General features: G+C 40.6%; 3 protein-coding genes across 3 annotated transcripts; all 3 read right to left on the bottom strand.

Annotated features, from left to right (window-relative positions):
• Positions 1-939: 939 nt before the first annotated feature.
• Positions 940-5416, bottom strand: AK88_04095 (uncharacterized protein; the record flags this gene model as incomplete). Its single annotated transcript, XM_012481705.1, has 3 exons — positions 940-1002; positions 1178-1709; positions 2019-5416. The coding sequence occupies 3 exons, from the start codon at positions 5414-5416 to the stop codon at positions 940-942; spliced, it is 3993 nt and encodes a 1330-aa protein (XP_012337128.1).
• A 1972-nt stretch (positions 5417-7388) lies between these two features.
• AK88_04094 (uncharacterized protein) lies at positions 7389-14691 on the bottom strand (the record flags this gene model as incomplete). The annotated part of the gene is made up of 3 exons (XM_012481704.1): positions 7389-7475; positions 7602-7830; positions 8189-14691. 3 exons carry the CDS (start codon positions 14689-14691, stop codon positions 7389-7391), a joined length of 6819 nt encoding a protein of 2272 aa, XP_012337127.1.
• A 2-nt stretch (positions 14692-14693) lies between these two features.
• Positions 14694-17981, bottom strand: AK88_04093 (uncharacterized protein; the record flags this gene model as incomplete). Its single annotated transcript, XM_012481703.1, has 1 exon — positions 14694-17981. The coding sequence occupies one exon, from the start codon at positions 17979-17981 to the stop codon at positions 14694-14696; it is 3288 nt and encodes a 1095-aa protein (XP_012337126.1).
• Positions 17982-18427: the final 446 nt, after the last annotated feature.

The following is an 18427-nucleotide window of genomic DNA, read 5'->3' as shown; positions in this document are numbered from 1 at the left end:
GGTCGCTGCGCGTACGTCGGATGGGTTTCTCAATTGGAATGAGGCAGCGATTTGGAAGTGTGTCTGTGACCGGATCATGACAATTTTATGACCCCGTTATTGTGTCTATACAAGGTTTTTGTCACCGCCGTACCCTCTTTTTAATTTTATTTATTTTTTTTTGTTGTTGTTTTAAGGTGGCCACACGTGTAACGAGGTGGTAGCCCATAACTTGACTATCATTTTGTGTGCTTTGTAAAACTTATTTTTTTTAGCTACATTTTGCAACTTTTTTTTTTTTTTTGTACACCCTCCGTTTGAAGAGACAGCCAGGTGGGCGAAGTGAGTTTGAATCAAAACCGCAGACAGGGCGCATCGACCAGTTGGTATTAATTCTAAAACCGTAATAATGAGGCATACATGGACCGAGAAATGGTGACACGCCTCCGAGGGGTATGCTCGCGACATGTGAGTGGTCTAACGTGACGCTCACAACTGGACGAATGTGTTAAACAGCGCTTTACAGTCTCTGTCCAAATTTTTACCATTGCGCATCTTGCATGGGTAACAATAAGGAGCAAGTGCAAATGAATCGCAGCGTCGATGAGACATGCAAAAAGTGGGGTTAATCAAACAGTTTAGGGAATCTTAAAAAGTTTACCACAAAAAAAAAGGGAAAAGGATGAAAAGGCAAAATGAAGAACATATGTGTGTAGGGGTGCATATTACCTACTGACATAAGCTACGTGCTAATGCGTCACCAGGCGTATATCTCGGTATGCACACATGACATCCCAATAAGGCTGATTAAAAAGGTACAAATTAGCAGTTTGTAAAAAAAAGGTAAAGAATTTTTTTTCCATTTGAATGGATCACGTAAAAATAGCAAAGACGACATATTTGGGGTTTAGAGTGATAAAGTAAAGCATCGTAAGATGTTCCCAATGGCTACCTCGGGTGTTACTTTTTGAGGGTACACTGCTTCTCTGGTTTTTGTATTATCTTCTCATTCGTTTCTAGGCCCTGAGGAAGGTGGAGAAGTTTGTAAATAGAACGGGGTGTAATGATTCATGCGCGTTGAGTGAAGCAGTTGTAGGGGTAGCTTCCCCCCCTCCCCTTGTCACATTACTTCTTTTCCTTTTTTTTTTTGAGGGAGAAAGTTGCCTCCTCTTGGAAAGCTCCCGTGCGCTCCACTTACCTTCGCCCTCCGAATAAAATTGACAATCTCTGTGGCAGTATTATCCATCAACTTAACATCAAAGTCCTCGTCGTAGACGACAGTGGAGCTATCATTCGAGAGGAAGATGTCCTCATTGAGCTTGTTCCAGTGGCTGAACTGAATATCATAAATAACATTGCCAGAGCATTTGGACCTTAGCTCTTCTGCCAGCTTAAAGGAATTAAACAGAGGAAGGTAGGCGTCGATGCAGTATAGGAAGTAACCATCTTTGATCTCCTCAGATAAAATTGAGCACCTTCTTTTGAGCAGCACGTTGTAGACCTTGCCCAGGACGTTACTCTCACATGTCAAATTTAATCTTAGCATGGGTTCAAATATGCGTAATTTATTTTGCAGGACAGAATTTAAACAGGCTTCTTTCATTAGTGCAATGATATTTCCTGCGTTAATTTTATATTCACTAATTTCTTCCTTTGAGTTTACGTCTTCGAATAGGTTTTCATTTTCTACCTCGTCAATTATTAGTCCCTCGATGATGAACAGGGCTCCTCTGTGCAGGGGGTAAAAGTACGCAAATGGTGTGAAGCGGTAGGGAGGAGGACCATACGGTGGTTTGTGTAGTTGCATAACCGTACAATGGTACGCGGCTGCCGCGTGACGTCCAAATGAACACTATTAATGTGGTAGAGAGACACCCCAAATGACAAACTCGTCATGTTAAAAAAGGATGCAAAGTAGTCCGCAACGTAGTCCACAAAGTAGTCCGCGAAGTGGGTACGCGGTTTTTAACATGCCCGCTCGTTTGCAAAGATATATGCACACGTGCTCTTATTTACCAAGTAGGATTTCTTTTTTTTACCTGATAGGTTCCTGGGCGATGGGGCCATATTTTGAAGCCATTTTAAAGCCGAGGCATAAATTGTTCAAGTAGATGTTTATGTCGCTGTTGGTGTCTGAGAGGTAGGTGTCCACGAAGGACCGATGGTTAATTATTTGTTTGTACTTTTCATTCGTTATGATATTGTCGAGCAAGTACTCGTCATTTTTCTTTTTGCTAAAATACTTCTTTATATAGAGCAGGGTGACGCTTCCATTTTGCACGCACACATCCCAGAGGTCCAGTTGGTAATTCTTGTTTTTGCGTAGCTGGCTGGCTTTCTCTCCGCTGGAGGGGGGGCCAGGCGCGGGTCCTTCATTCACATTGTCCATGCTGCCAACAGCGTTGATGCGGTTTGTTCGTGCATCGGCTGCGTCGACGCCAGAGGGGGCGTCCAGTGCGTCGTCCAAGTCAACTCGATCGCAGAAACACAAATCGTTGATGCACCTCTCCAGGTTAATCAAACACTGCTTGTACATGACTTGTTCATTTGTGCAGGACGATTCATTTTTTTCATAATTTAAAAAGCAAGGAGATATGGACCTGTTTTCTAACACGGCTTGTATATTTGAATAATGTTTGTCAAAAAAGTGGAGCAAAATTTGGGGCATATTTATAGCACTTAAAAAAACGTAAAAGGAATTGTTGTTTAGCTTTTGGCAAATTGTATTGTGACTGTAATTGAAAAGGATGTTTAGGAAATGATTTTCTTTTTCAATCTGAATATGTCTGAAGATGTTTGTCGAATGGTTATCTGTTCGTTCGATTTTGGATCCACGTAGAGTGTTACAGTTGCTTCTATCACAATCATCATCGGCGGTATTATGAGAAGCACTTTTTTCTCCCCCCACTACGCTACCAGTGTCACTATCCTGCATACCTTTATTGTTAGCTTCTTTTGTACCTTCCGCATTTGCAGCGCATCCCCCGCTTTTGACTTGATTGTCCATGCTAATCGTGACATAGTATGTGTGCAAATCTTTCATACTTTCTTGTACTTTATTTTTCTTCCTTTTTACCTTAACGATATTTTCTTGTATTCCTTCCCTAATGGAGATATTCGTGTCGGATGTTTTAATTTCAATGTTGCTATAAATGTTTACAAAATCAGACAGGCATTTTTGCATATGTATTTCTCCACAGAACTTGAGAATATATTCTCCCCTTTCGTTAAAGTCGATGTCGATGGAAGTATCACATGTGTAGAGTAGGATTAATCCATACAAAAATTTATTCATGTCTTGAATGTTCTTGGGTTCTATTATGGTGTGCAGTATGGTTGAGCAGGTATCCGTGAAGGGAAGAATAAACGAATCTGCATTCTTGTGATTGGACAAGGTAATATTTTTGTTTAGAAAAACTCCATCACTGTTCATTATAAATATGTTGTGTTCTTTTTTACTTCGTTTGTTTTTTATCAAATTCATCAACGTGTTTGAGAGGTACTGCAGGTCGTTTTTTCCCCCACCATGGTAGTCTATGTTTAGGGGCATATTGCTGCTCGGTGTTCCGTGTTCGGTTTGCGTCTCGATTAGTTGCTCTTGGGGAATGCTGCCCGACTTGTTTACATTATTATCCGTTTGAAAGGGGGGTTGGTCTTGTGCCCACGTGGAAACCGAATCGTCCTCTCTTTTGGCGTCTTCCTTCGGCTGGTCTACCCCACCGTCAGTGTCACCACTGTCCCGCATATTGGGGGCGTCCACGTGGACTATGGACAAGTAGACGGCCACTATGTTTCCCGCGTAGGCCTGGGCAATAGGTAGGAGGTCCCCACCCATGCAAATGTAAATTTTCTTAACCACAGTTTTGATGCCCTTGCCGCAAATGTAGAGGAACATATTTTCGTACAACATACCAGAATAAATTCTGCATATGGACAGAAACGTATTTTTGTCATAAAAACCTCTAAAGCCTATAAGAGTATTATTTTGCACATTGGCACAAATATACTTCGAAATGTAAATGATGGTAAAGTCAGTGGAGGAGGAACATTCAATTATGTTACGATATATGTCTTCATTATACAATGAGGGATAAATTTTGAAAAGTCTGTTTGGGTCAATATTTTTGGGTGACGGAAAAATTTCAATACAAGAATTAAAAATTGACCTTGATAAATTCAAAAAATGTGACATGATGTAAATCAAAATGAACGTATTATTTTCTACGTTATTCTGTTGATTTTTTTTTAAAAAATAATCAGACATGTTTAATTCCAGACATAATTTTTTAATCTGTTCATCATCCCTATTAATCGTTGTGATGTCATATATTTTCCATAAAAAATCTAACACCACTAATGAGAATAAATTTTTTTTTTTTTTTTTTCCACTACTGTTGTTACCTGTATATGTACTTGTATCGTTTGTAATTTTTAAAATTTTTTTCTCCTTGGTATTGAAATAATATTGATTCCACATATATTTTTTTATTTTATCTGAATTGTTTATATTTATATTCATTTTTTTGCAGAAGAGAGTAGAAAAGATATTCATATCTATACACCAGCAGTGTGTACTGCTACACAGGAGGACATTTCCTTTTAATGGTGAATATGTGTACTTTTCCAATTCAGACGTTTCAACATTCTCGTTGTTCATATTTTCTTCAACGTATAACTGATAAATATACGCATTCACTTGTTCAATGATATTATTTATATGATCATATGCACTTATGCTGTCCATATTTTGGTTGGTAATTAGTTTATCAATTTTGTTAATGACAAGAATACTTTTGATCATTTCTTTCCACGTCTGTCTTAACACAATTTTTGTTTGGCTGCACATTCCTTCTATGCAGTCTACTAGTATGAGTGCTCCGTCACAGATTCGAATGCATGTGGACACTTCGGACGAGAAATCCACATGTCCGGGTGTGTCTATGATGTTAATAAGATGTGTGTTTCTATCTTCCGCCGTTTCAGCATCCTCCTGCTTGTCCATCTCCGTCCCTTCTCTCTTCTTGATGACGCTACGAGTGGTACTCGCGTTTCCATTTGGGCTGGCATTGGGTTTGCAGTGTTCTCCATCCACGTTGGAAAACTGCTTCCCAGGCGTGTGCCTCTCCGTGCCAATGGTATGCCTATCTATGTCCGCTGCCGGCTTCGGATCGCCCGCCCGGTCGCGGAATAATTCATCCAAGTAGGCCTTATTGTAGGTGTGTTTGAGAAGGATGCTGGAGCTCTTCATCGTGATCTGCCGCTTTTGTTCGTCTTCGCGGCTATCCAGGTACTTGACCTTTCCTATATTCTTGTCACTTATAATTTTGTTAGAGCTTATGAGGTTGTCGACCAGAGTGGTCTTCCCATGATCTACATGGGCTAGTATACATATGTTGCGAACCCTTTCATTTTTGTTAAGGTATTTAACTAAATCCATGCTGACGGGCACTTGGGCGTGCGCGCAGCGTGCAGTAGAGTGGGATGAATGGGGCTAGGAGAGGCAAAAAAAAGGGCCGATAGGAAGGGAACAAAAAGAGGTTACGGCAAAGCGCAACAGTCGGATGGCGGAAGCAAAAATGCGCAAAAGCGCGGGTTGTGAAGAAGAGGCAGCAGAAAAACCAATATTGTAAAGGGAAAAAAAAAAAAAAAATGTGCCGCCTGGCAAACAAAAGGCAGAAAATTCTTGCGTTTGGTTAAAGTTGCATGAACACTAAAAAAAAAAAAAAAAAAAGTGGCCTAACGAATTGGAAATAACAAATTGGTAATGACAAACTGCTAATGACAAACTACTAATGGGCGAATACGATCGTTACATAGACTAATGTCATGACTTAAAAAAAAAAAAAAACGCAGAATATTTTACGTATTCAAAGGTGGGTGCAGAAAAACCAACCCGGGGAGTTGAATCTATAAAAAAGTGTTCAATAAAAATAAGTATTAAAATTTTGCTAGGGGTGAAAAAAAATAAGTTGGCGAGGGGAAAAAAGAAGGCGCTATATGGGTCTGAGCCATTTCGTGGTGCACGTTCAGCACATTGCAAGGTATTGGCGAAATGCATGCATGTCATCGTTTGAGCATGTAAGCGAGGTCACCTGTATGGAGTGACTGCCTGCCCGAGGGATCTAAGCACAAATTACAATGCCCACTCGGATTGTACTTTTGTGGCCAGTCGCACTCTTCCCATAGAGGTGATGTCACAGTGTGCATGTGCTCACACTCACAGTAAGCGATGATCCACACGCATGCCTCATGGAAAGGAGTCCCTCACCAATGGCGGAATAATTATGCCCTTGTTCCTACAATGAAAAGTGCCAAAACAAACGATGCGGACATGCTTTAATTAAAAAATTGACGAAAGATTAGTTACCAGTTTAGTTAAAGTTACTGTGCTCCTTTTGTGACATGTCACTGGGACATGTACATAAATGGAGGCCTGTCATTCGGGCAACGGTCTCGTGCACTCCTTGTCACGTGCAACACACACCGGATCATTGCTGCGCTAATCATCCCTATACGGTTGCATACGTCGCGCATTGCACCTGCGAAGATACAAAAATGGAGATGTACATGAGCGTGGTAAAACGGTTCATCTTACTCTACCCAATTAATTGTGTGCACTTTATTATTTTTATTTATTTATTTTATTGTATTTTTTTCCCCTTTTCTCCATTTATGAAAAAGCCGAAATGGACCCCTACACCTTCTCGTAAATCGTTTCCCGCTTACCACAAGCACACAGACAGGTGAACATTATTCTGCCCTTGCCATCGTAACAGTCATATGCGTATGCCCCTAGGGGATGTTGACAAAATGTTGCATAATTGAGCCTTGGCGTGTTGTAAAAAAAAAAAAAAAAAAAAAAAAAGACGACAAATAAGTGACTAACACTTTTTTCACATTTTACTTTAAATAAATGAATGAACAAATGGATGAACAAACGGATGAACAAATAGATGAACAAATGAATGAACAAATAAATAAACAAATAAATAAACAATTTTTGTGTTTTCCCCCTTTACGTTTCACACAATTTAATATAAGCCTTCCCTTTGTTTATATCCCCCCTGGTGAGTTAAAAAAACAAAAAAAACAAAATCGTACTTGTTTGTGTAGCCACATGGGGGTGTAAGCCGCATATTAATTTTAACATACACATCATTATTCGTAAAAAAGGATAGCTTATTGCAAAATGGGAACAAAAAAATAATATATATAAATAAATGAAATAAATAACACCTTTACAACGTTATGGGTCTGTTCCGCTTTGTTTTTCCTTAATACGTCGAACAATGTGCAAAACACAGCTCCACAAGTCAGGACCATGGGTCCATATATATACATGTAGGGACGGCGCGATTCTCCACCAGTAGCACAAGTTGAGAACGATTTACGGACGCGTGGCAACTGGGCTAGGGATTCTTCTTCAGGGTCAACCTTCTTTGCCTTGAGACTTCCCTCTGTTTTTTTTTCTGCGCGAATTTTTTGTTTTTTCCATCCTGCGAGGAGGTGAAGAGGGGGTGAGCAGGAATATATGTGACCATGAAGCATCATGGTTCTGCACGCGAATCGTACAAGTGACATGTGCAGACGATACGTCCACTTCACTCTCCCAGGAGCATTACATTCATAAGCCCATTTATGTAATCACTATTTAAATTGTGCGTGCCCAAGTTATGCATGTTTAAATTATGTCTAGCGTGCTTTTCCATGATGAGCGCATTGTCTTCTACGAATATTTCGATGCACTGATATATGTATTCGTAATAATTGAAAATATTTTTTTTTTCTTCTCTGACTTCTTCCTCTATTTTGTTTTCTTTTGCGTTGTCATCTTCGATCAGTTCGTTGAGTCTGCGCAAGGGAGATGTACGTATGTGTGCACAGGGGCGGGGGAATACAGGGCAAAATAGGGGACGCACGGAAGTAAAGGGGAAATGCATACTTTACGCAGTAATGCGCGTTTCATATGTTTATATATTTTTTAAAATGAGTTGAATAATGGTTTGGGTATGTGCAGTATCGAGCTGTCTTTCGTTTTCCCCTCATACGTGGCGTTCCCCATTTTAGGCGATTAAATGTATAGAGGTGGTTATGCAAGTGGGGTGGCTTATTGCACAGTTGTAGCCACATGGGTACACGGCTCAGCCGTGTTGGAGTTCCACATGCACCTCTCAAAGCATGACGAACGCCCCCCTTTTTGTCGACCCACCTGGAGGTGTCCACCTGATAATGCCGCACCAAGTGGTTAGTCAAACTGTTTAGCAGGACCATGGCGAAGCACTTGATTTTACAAAGGTTCAAATTTACCCTAGAGAAATTTTCGCTGTCACGTTCAAGGTTCATTTCATCTTCGTGTGAGAGCTCCTGGATGGGTTCATCAATGGAGTGAAAGTAGCTGTGGTTGCACTTGGGGCTGTACCCCTCCGAGCTAATATTAACAGTGGCCGAAATGACATAGTACACCTTGTTGATATCATGAATTAGTAATGCCATTTCGTTATATGATGTGAAGTTTAGGTAGGAGAGGAGGTAGGTCAAAATTTGAATATATAAAAAAAGGAAGTAATTAATATAGGTAAATTCGTCTACGTTCATTTTGTGGTGTACAAGGTGGTTGTATTTTTTTTTTATTTTTTCGATTATGTCTTTTTCATCGCTATTCTGTTCTGAGCTGGTTCCTACGTCGGAAATATCTTCATCGAAGATTTTTTCGCTAGACTTTGAATTGGAGCAAGTGGATGTCTCTTCGTCCTTATTCATCATTTTGCTGCTTGCCTTGCCGCTATTCTTGGGCGCCTTCTTTCCCTCCATTTGTATTTTTTTCTCCACGTTCCTCTCCCGGTTAGCCCCCTTTGTATTCCCCCTCGTAGCTCTTTTCGTGGCAAATTCATCCGAGTCACTGTCGCGTATATCGTCACTCTGAACACTGGACCCACTGTCCGGCATGTACTTCTTCACGATGAGTGCGTATATATCCTTTACTTGGGGAATGCGAACGGAGACGTTTACGTTGGAGTCATTTCTCCTAGAGCAGTCTATAGTGTTACCCTCTGCATGTGTTCCTCCCCCCGTGGAGGCGTTGTACTTGGCACCCACATCCCGTATGAAGCTTCGAACCTTATCATACAATACTAGGTGGCATGCGTTTTCGATTTCTTTAAGTACCGTTTTGACATATTTTATTTTTAAATTTTTATGGGTTAAGCGGTCATATATGTCTAGCAGGCACTGGAAGAAGGGTTGCTCCATCTTGTTAAAAAGGAGTGTGTCTGGGGTTAGGAAGTGGGTAGTGTCCCCCATGGGGCGATTTTTCTCCTGGTCAAAATGGGCCCTGTGAATATTCCCCCTGTCAAAATGCGCCCTGTCAAAATTACTGCACATGTAGTGATTTTCTATGAGGTAGAAGAGCATATGCTGGAGGCACTCCGCCAGGCTGTTTACGAAGTTGTAACTTTCCTTGTCCAAAATGCAATTAATAATTTTTTCACTTCTACATTTTAATTTCATATCTGGACTGAAACAAAGGCAGAAAATGCTGGGGCAGATTTTCGTCCCCTGGATGAATCCTTCTTTGTACAGATTTCCCAAAATCTGAATGCCTAAATTTTTAATCATGTACAGTTCTTCTGCAGAGCAGTCTGTGTATATAAATCGGTTAACAATGAGAAGGTCAATAATTTTTTGAGAAAATAAGGAAGCCACGAGGAGGACGTGTATGATATCGTTGTTGTGCGCATTTTCTGGGTTGCCTAAATTGGGGCTATCCGGGACTTGCTCATTACTCATAAGTAGCGTTTCATTTGGTTCGTATGAAATGGAGTCCGCATTGTCTTTTTGTTTGTTTATGCCCTTATTCGGTTCCTTTTCTCGTTTTTTGGGGCCTTTTTTTTGTGGTTCATGTGTGTCTTCCTCCTCCAGGTTTGCCTCCCTTTTAACTCTCTCCTTCAGGTGCTTGTCTTTTCCTGGTTCGTCATGACTACTTATATTGGGAGTGTCGAAATGGAATCTGCGTTTGTTCTCACCCCCCTCATGGTGTACATCCGAGTGGGTGTTTTCTTCCCCATTTGCACGTTCTACCCTTTGGCAATTCTTATGATTAGCGTTTCCGCCCCTGGCGGAGCTTATTTTCCCTTTCTTGGCATTTTTATTTTGTTGCTCATTGGGGGGCACAACCATGCTGATTCTCCCACCGTGAACTTCACTTTGGCATTTCTTCCCCATGTTGATACTTTGCGCGAGGAGCAAATTATCCTTGTTGTTAAGAAACTGCTCATACGTCTTAATGAGCTGAAGCAGTGTGTAGAGGAAATTTTTCTGCAGAATTGGATTGAAGGAATTAATGCAAAAAAAGAAAACATTTCTCAATTTCAAGTCGTTAATAAAATGGGAGTTGTAAAAATTGGACAGTATTTTACTTAAGCATAGGAGGAAAAAGCATTTGTATTTTATATCATTCGAAATGTAGAACAAATCTACAATTAGATTGACCACAATTGAAGACAGATCAAAAAATTTATAGTTACATATATCGACAAACTTTTCAATCTTGTTAGTGTTAATTTTTTTTTTAATAATTTCTGTAATTATTTCATTTTTCAGTTTGCGAGTATTCCATTTGTTAATATAATCGACTTCCTTATTGTACATAAATTCGAAGTAGAGAGTTCCTTGGCTGTATATTTGTACACGTTTTGCAATATCGGAGAGTTTAATATATTTCAAGCTATTTTTCTGCTTGTTGTCATCGTATTTTTGGTGATCTGTTTTGTCTTTCTTTCTCGTGTATTGATTCGATTCTACACCTTTGGCCCGCTCTACTGTGTCGGCAACCCAGACATGCGTGTGTGGGTCCACCCCTTCGGCATACACATCGTTGACAATAATTTTGTTGATGTTGATAAATTCCATCATGACAGAAATGAGCCAGGCATGTTTATCTAAATTTAGGACATCGGTATGCGTCACGCAGAAAATGTCGAAGATGTGTTTTTTGTACTGGTCCAGGTGATTGACAAATTCTTCATAGGGCATATCGATCAGATTGCAGGTGAAGTAGTGATCGGGGTGGTTCTGTCCCTTCGAGAGATCTCCCTCTTCTCCATCATTAATATCCGTTGTTTGAGTAAACGCCTGGCAAAGTTTCCCCCTCACATGCTCTTTCTCCTCCTGAGTCATAAACTGAAACTCACGCACAAAGTCGTTTAGCTGCACGACATAATTATTTATTAGGAAGCATAACTTGTATTTGTGTAGCTTTATAAGGGACTCTTGGATATAATTCTTGAAATAAAAAAAGTCCGCAAAAATATAAGTGTGTAGTGTGCAGAGCAGCTGGACATAGGATCTCGAAATAAAAATATTTTGATGATAAAGAAGAGAATTGTTGAAATGCACCCTCTTGAACTGGAATTTTAAATTTAAGTTCAATTTACAATGAGGAATGATCGAGGACAATAATTCGCACACATCCTTTGAAACATCGTTGTTGTAAATATAGGGATAAAAAAAATTCATATATTTAATAAATAAGCTGGGCATAATTTCGATTATGATATTAAATATGTTTATAATTTTTTTTGTTTCCTTTTCGAGGGCACTATTTCTTCTACTTGTAATGAAGAGGGAAATTAAATTATCGATCCATACTTGTAGTACATACTTCACCTTTTTTTTGGTCAAAATTTCTAGGTACTTGTAGGAGTTGCTCAGGTATATGTTATATATGCTGTTTTTAATTTTGAGCAGGTTGGTTTGTTCTTTGGTTTGTCCGAGGGTTGTTTCTCCCTGTTCGGAGAATTCATGCTCGTCATATGCGTCCATCGAAACATGTGCATTTTTCTTATTCATTTGGTGGTTGGTGGTTTTTCCTTTTCCTGTCCAGCATCCCCCCTGTGTTGGTAAATTGCTTCCACGTTTGTTCCCATTTCTGTAGCCACTTTTTGCCCCCACTTTGGTGTTACCCGACGCACCGCCACTATGGGCGGCGTTGTAGAGGCCACTACGAGCGGCGCTGTAGCGATGCACCCCCTGCCTTTCATCTTCCCTCACAAAGCGCAGAACAGTGTCCAACCTCTCGTCATACATTTTCACGTTCTTCTCCATATGGGAGAGCATCTTACTAACGATGTTTATGTTGTGTTTGTTTTTCATTACGTAAAGAAGATGAATGAAGAGCGTGTAAATATTTTTTTCAATCTTTATATGCATCGTGGAATCCTGTTCCATACGCCCTGATTGGCTTTCTTCTTCCGATTGGTACTCTGTACCATGTTGGGCTTTTGTGTACTCCCCCCCATGGGCATGTTCCTGATGATAGTGGTCTAGTTCTGGGTTGTCTTCCCTTTTTTCCATTTTGCGCTTCGCTTGCGTGAATATGTTAATGAAGAAAATGTCGATAAATATTTCGAGGACGGCGCTCTTCATCGTTTCATTGTCGAAGGTGGACACATAGCGCTCGATCAGGTCATTCATGATGGACAGGTTGTCGCGGATGCAGTTGCTTTGGTTGGTACGCTGTCCTCCGTCAGCGTTTACGTGGTGCTGCACCTGCTCCCCATCGTCATGTCCGCTCCCTGCTTGTCCCCCTTCCCGAGGGTATCTCTTCGCGTAGACGTTAAAATAGATGATGTATTTTAAAATTTTCACACTAACAATTCGAATGCTGATTTTTATGTCCTTTGAGCACCTCCTAATGGAGTCTACAATCTCGTTTGTGATGTATTGATTCAGGTCGATGGACTGGTTACGTTGGTAATGATTGAGTCTTTTTTTCTTCCCCTTGTGTGCATTTTTCTCCTCATGAGTGAGATTGTCCTTCGCTTCAATATCCTTAGTGTTGGTACTACTGAGCGATGGTTTGGTTATGCCTCCACTAAATTGGCCCCAATTTGACAAATTTTCTACCTCCAGAAAATTCTTGCAGAAGTGGTAGTAGATGTACAGTGTGTACTCTCTTACCTTTAGGTAATTATCCGTCAGGCAAGACATAAGAATGTTTTGTGTTTGTTTGCACTTCAAGTAGAGGTAGTTATCACTTATAATATTGTTGATTATGGAAATGCTATAGTACCTGAGATTTTTGTTTCCGTTTTCGTAGAGTATGTAGAAGAGCTGATTGAGGGCTACGAAGAAATAATCGTAAAAGGAAAAGTAGAGGTGAATCTTCCACACGATGTTGATGTACATGTCGAAGTTATGTGCGCTGGTGCACTTGGCCAGGGCCTCGTCATCCTTCCTGTGGGCGTTTCTGTATTCGTGGCACAGCATCTGGGTGAATTTACTCACACGGGTGGGTTTGTCTCCATTCAGGGAAGCGGCGCCTTTCTTAGAAGCGATACTCTTCATAGAAGCGGTGCCCTTCACAGAAGCGCCGCCCTTGTGCTTGTTGTAGTAGTTTTTGTTGTTCTCCTTTTCGCCCGTAATGCACCTCACAGTTGCCTCCTCTGGATCCCCATCCAAGCAGAAGAAATCATTATGCAGGATGAGTATGTAAGAGTACACATTATTGAAGCTCCTGTCCATGCCTTCAACGATGTTGTCACTTTTGAGGTGTACAACCAAGTAGTAGTAATAAATGACGAAGGCTTTCAGCTTATTTACAAATTTTTCAAAACAGTAGAAGCCCTTATTCTTTTCCTTCTTCCTCTTAAATTTGCTATTCAGGAAGGTGTTGTTCCCTTGTGCCTCTCTGATGATAATCCCTTTTATTATATTTCTCACTTTGCAGTTCTCACAGTTGTGTTCTGCTACGTTGGAGGAATGCAAAATTGTTTCGATATGATTCGTGGTGTCCTTTTCAGGGCCTTCGCAGTGACCGTTTTTTTTCTGTCCCTTTGTTTGGTTATCTTTTCCTGTTTGACAAAGGCTGCTGTACACCGAGGTGATATCCTCTTGAGGAATGTCCCTCTGCGTGTTCATGTTCTTGGCGTCTTTATAAATGCACGTCTTGTGATAAAGCGATTCACATTGCTGGCAACGGAGGAGTTGATCGTTTTTGTGCACCTCGTCGCAGCACCTGAGGAGTTTCATCATTTCTCTGGGGAGACTTTCTCCTGGGTTGGTATGAATTACCTCCCCTTTTGACCATTCCTTGGCGTGTTCCTTCTTTAACGCTTTCTTCCTCTTTGGTTTATTTTTTTTTTTTCCTGAAATGTCCTCCTGTGTCATGCAAGCGTGGGTTGAGAGACCCTCCTTGTCTTCCTCAAAATTGTCCAATTGAAAGAAGGGCTTTATATATTTATTTTGGCACAGTTCCTGGTTCAGGTTGTACAATAAATGGAAGCAAGCGTCATTCACATAATTGTAAACATTAAATGTATATTTCAAAATGTATCTTAATATAAAAAGACAGGTCTCTTTTACATTTCCTTCATGTCTTTTGTTAATGACGTCAAAGAATATATGAATAGAATTTTTCACAAAGAGAGTACTTGTGCTGAATAAAGGATTGTCGCAGCATTTTATTAAATCCAGCATGAGGGACTGCAAAATGGTTTTAGCATTTTTGTTTTCCTGGTAGAGTGTTTTTTCGATAATCTCTATTAGTATGTAATTGACTACACTGTTTAGCCTTTTGAAGTTCTTCCGCATCATGTATTGGTTGAGGGATTCCTCCGAGGGATCTTCTTCCCTTCCTGAAGATGTGGTTATTACTTGATTGATTTTCTTTTCTCCGTTGTTTTTTGCACCCTTTGAGTTTACCTTTTTCTGCATTGTTAAAATGTTTTTTTTTTTTTTTTTTTTTTTTTATTATTATTGATATTTGTTTCTCTTTTTTTGTCGTTCTTCTCCTCCGATTCATATTCATGTGTGGTACTCGCATAGTCATAATGGTATAGGTAACTCCTTGTTGTTGTTTTTTTCCTTAGTGAGTATTTTGGTTTTTCCTTTTTTGTATTTATTTGGTACTTCCTGGGGGGTTGCCTACCAGTGGTGCATTTTTTCTTTCCTCCTTTTGTGTGACTGTTTTTTGTGGGTTCCCCACTGCAGGTGCTGTTGTCTTCGTCTTCGCTTGTGAAGATGCTTAGACTGCGCGATTGGTCAGACTGTGCAGCGTCCTTCTTTCCGGGGGCGTTTCCAGTATTGCGTTTGCCTCCATTGTGTCTGCTGCGATTACGTCTCCTTCCGTTGCACGTTTCTTTGGAGCACTTCCCCACATAGTACTCATCATCATCTTCATCATCGTTGTCCGTCTCACTGTCGAAACGGTTGTGAATAGTGCTCGTCGCCGGTGTGCCCTTGCTTCCTCCTCCCCGCTGCTGGTCCAGAATATATTTCCTCTTTAAATCACCCTCATAGTGCGAAAAGGACTCTGCAATTTTAATAAGCAGAAAAGTAATCAGGTGTATGTAGGTGGAATTCACTTGGCTATTTCGGAAGGTCAATTTGTTGTACCTAAAATTGACATTATTTATATTAGACAAAATATCATCCAGGACATATTTCTTCATTTTTTTTCGATTCTGGTTTCTAAAAAGTCTTAGTAACAAATTAGAGGAGTTCAAAATAATATTTTGTACATTGTAATTGGTTTGGAGTGTGAGGGTGCAAAGGTCCAGAAGGTTCACCAGGACAGTATCATACTCTTCTATGTACATATAAAGGTCGGAAAGGTAAAGGAGGCACTTTTCATAAACCCAGTTTAGCTGTACTAGGTAGGTCTCATGTACATGGTAGAACTGAATGACTCGATTTTTTATTTCACATTGACATAACTTTAGGATAACATTTTTAAAATTGATCTTTAGGTTGATTAGGACCTGTTCATTTATTTCCTCTGTGTCTACATATTTTTTGAAGCACTCGAACTTGAGCAGAATTAGATACAACAAGATGTTGTAGTGTCCGTATATGAGGTCTGTCATGACTGCTTCGTTTGGTTGCTTGGCGCTTCGCGAATTGTTCGGACCGCGCTTTTTCCCGTCCTTTTTCCCATCTTTTTTCACATCCTTTTTCCCGTCCTTCTTTGGGCCATTTTGTGGTGCATTCTTTGTGGCATCCTTACTACTGCCCTTGCTTCTACTTCTATGCGCACCTTCTCCCGCGCGGAGTGTCTCATCCTCCTCGTCAACGCGGTTGTGGGTGTCACTTCCGCTTTGGGAAACTTCGTCCCGTTCGTCCTCCGTGCCGTTCTGGTCCTCCACGTTACTGTAGGTGCCGCTCCCATGGGCATGTCTACTTTCTTCTGTCCTTTCCCCTGAAAGAGACAACTCCATGTCTCTTTTCCGACCCCTTCTGTAACAGATCTCCTTGCTGAGAAATTCCTTCACATTTGCAAAAATTTTTTCCAACACGAGTTCGACCTTGCTTCCTTCATCGTAAACAATGTGCTTATCATTTTTGAGGCATCCTTCTAGGGAGGTCACTATTCGTTTCATTTTTTTATTTCTGTTTATGTCACTCGAGTTGATACTTAGGAAGGAGTCCATGTGTTGCTCGAGCTGGACCCACCTTCTGTTATTGTCTATGGGTTGGATAGAAGCGTCACAATAATGGGTCACCACCCTGTCGTTGCTTTTCTCCATGTCGTATTCGATACCTTTGTTGGCGTTCTCGTTTGGGTCATTTAATCGAGGCAATTCTCCCTCCGCGTCTGCTCCTGCACCCTCTTCTACGTCGGCAATTATGTCTCCTTCCAACAGCTGCTCACTTTCGCCACGTGCTAGCTCTACCCATTTCGCTTCCACCTCCTTTATCTGCATGTCATCCATTGTGCCCAACGTGTTTTGACTTTGTGCTGTGCCCTCTATCTGTGCGGATTCCCTCCATTGGCTTATTGCTTCAGCTTTTTTTTCTACGCTCTTCTGTTTAGGCATATCTGGAATGCATATTCCTTCCTGTGATGGATCCTCATGTTCATCCCCTTCCTTTGCGTTTGCTAATATGCTAACTGGATTATCCTGTTTATCGCCTTCTCCTTTGACATGAAGAGTTGTACCATCTGGGGGATCTCCATACGTGTGTGTTCCTTCTGCCTGTACATCCTTCGTAGGCGGTGAGTGGGGGAAACGCTGCAATGCTGCGTCATCGGATGGGGGCTTTTTTATGGGTTCCTCATCAGTCGGCTCTACTTTTGGCGGGTTATAACTGGACAGGTGGTCATAGACCGCCTCCACATCAATGGCGTTATAATGAGCTCCTTCCTTATGAGCCCCTCCGGTGTATGCTTCTCCTATTCCCTTTGACACCCAGTGGGGGGGTTCAGCAAAGATGTTGCTCCTACCAGGGGATATACCAATTTTATCGAACTTGTTCAATGTGCTAAATTGGTACTTACAGGCTACTTTCATTTTGTCCATTTCGTTTATTACCCTTTGGTCGATATGGTTGCAAGTACTAAGGAAGGGAGGTGCACTCGCCATTTCTTCGCATCTGTTGTGACACCATTGGATGTTGGAGAACCCTGTTTGCTGGCTCCCATACGTGCCACTTAATCGTTTATATTTGTCCACATAACCGTGGTAGTTGGAAGAGTTCCTTAGTGGAAGCATATCCCTGTCTAATCTCCTCTCAGAGGAGTAACTCCCACGATTGTACATATAACCATCAGGGGGGGCTTTATAAAAACTGAAGTTGTTTAAATTGGAGGTCTGTGTAGTTTGTCTTCCTAATGATGATGACGAGGAATATCTTCCATGAGGACATCCATATGTGGAATAAATGAATTGTTCATTATTTACGTGTGTATTTGTTTTTTTTTTTTTTTCACACAGTACAAGATTTTCATTTGTATATTTTCTTTTATTTTGAAAATTTTGTGATTTTAAGATTTTCAAAGCTAGTTCTTCTGGCGTTTTGCAATTCTCCAGGTGGTTCAGTTTTATGTTGTATGAGTTGGACGCACTTAGAATATGTTTTGGCGACGTAGCTTCATCATTTGTTTTGTTTCTTTCCTTCACCTCGCTGTCGTTGGATTCGAATAATTCGTATTCCTCATCTATATTCGCATGGACGTACTTTGAATTGTTAAGGCCAACCGTGGTTGGGATAATACTTCTGAACATTTTGAATCAAATTATAATTTTGTAATATTATGGGTGTTTTCTTTTTTTGGGGGGCGGATTTATATTGCTTTTCAAATTATATATATATAAAGGTGATATGTTGTATGAAGATGTGCACATTTGTGGCGGAGGGGGGGGAGGTACATATGAGGGATGTGTACGACTGCACATTCGTATAAGCGAGCATGCAGCGGGTGATCCCTTTGCCGTAATTCCCCATGAACGGCCTCGCTACACCTTTTGCACTTGGCCTCTAACTATGCATATTAAAAAGAGGGAAAAAAAAAAAAAAAAAAAAAAAAAGGAAAAAAAAAAAAAAAGAATGATAAGAGAAAAAGGAACGTGACAAATCTGTGCACGGTACCAAATGACACTCTCCCACCTTTTCAAATCATCCATGCACGAAATTTGCAAGGGTATATTAAAAGCATATGAAAAAGGAGAAG

Source organism: Plasmodium fragile (genome assembly GCF_000956335.1).
Source record: "Plasmodium fragile strain nilgiri unplaced genomic scaffold supercont1.53, whole genome shotgun sequence".
NCBI lineage: Eukaryota > Apicomplexa > Aconoidasida > Haemosporida > Plasmodiidae > Plasmodium > Plasmodium fragile.
This window is presented reverse-complemented; position numbering and strand designations above follow the sequence as displayed.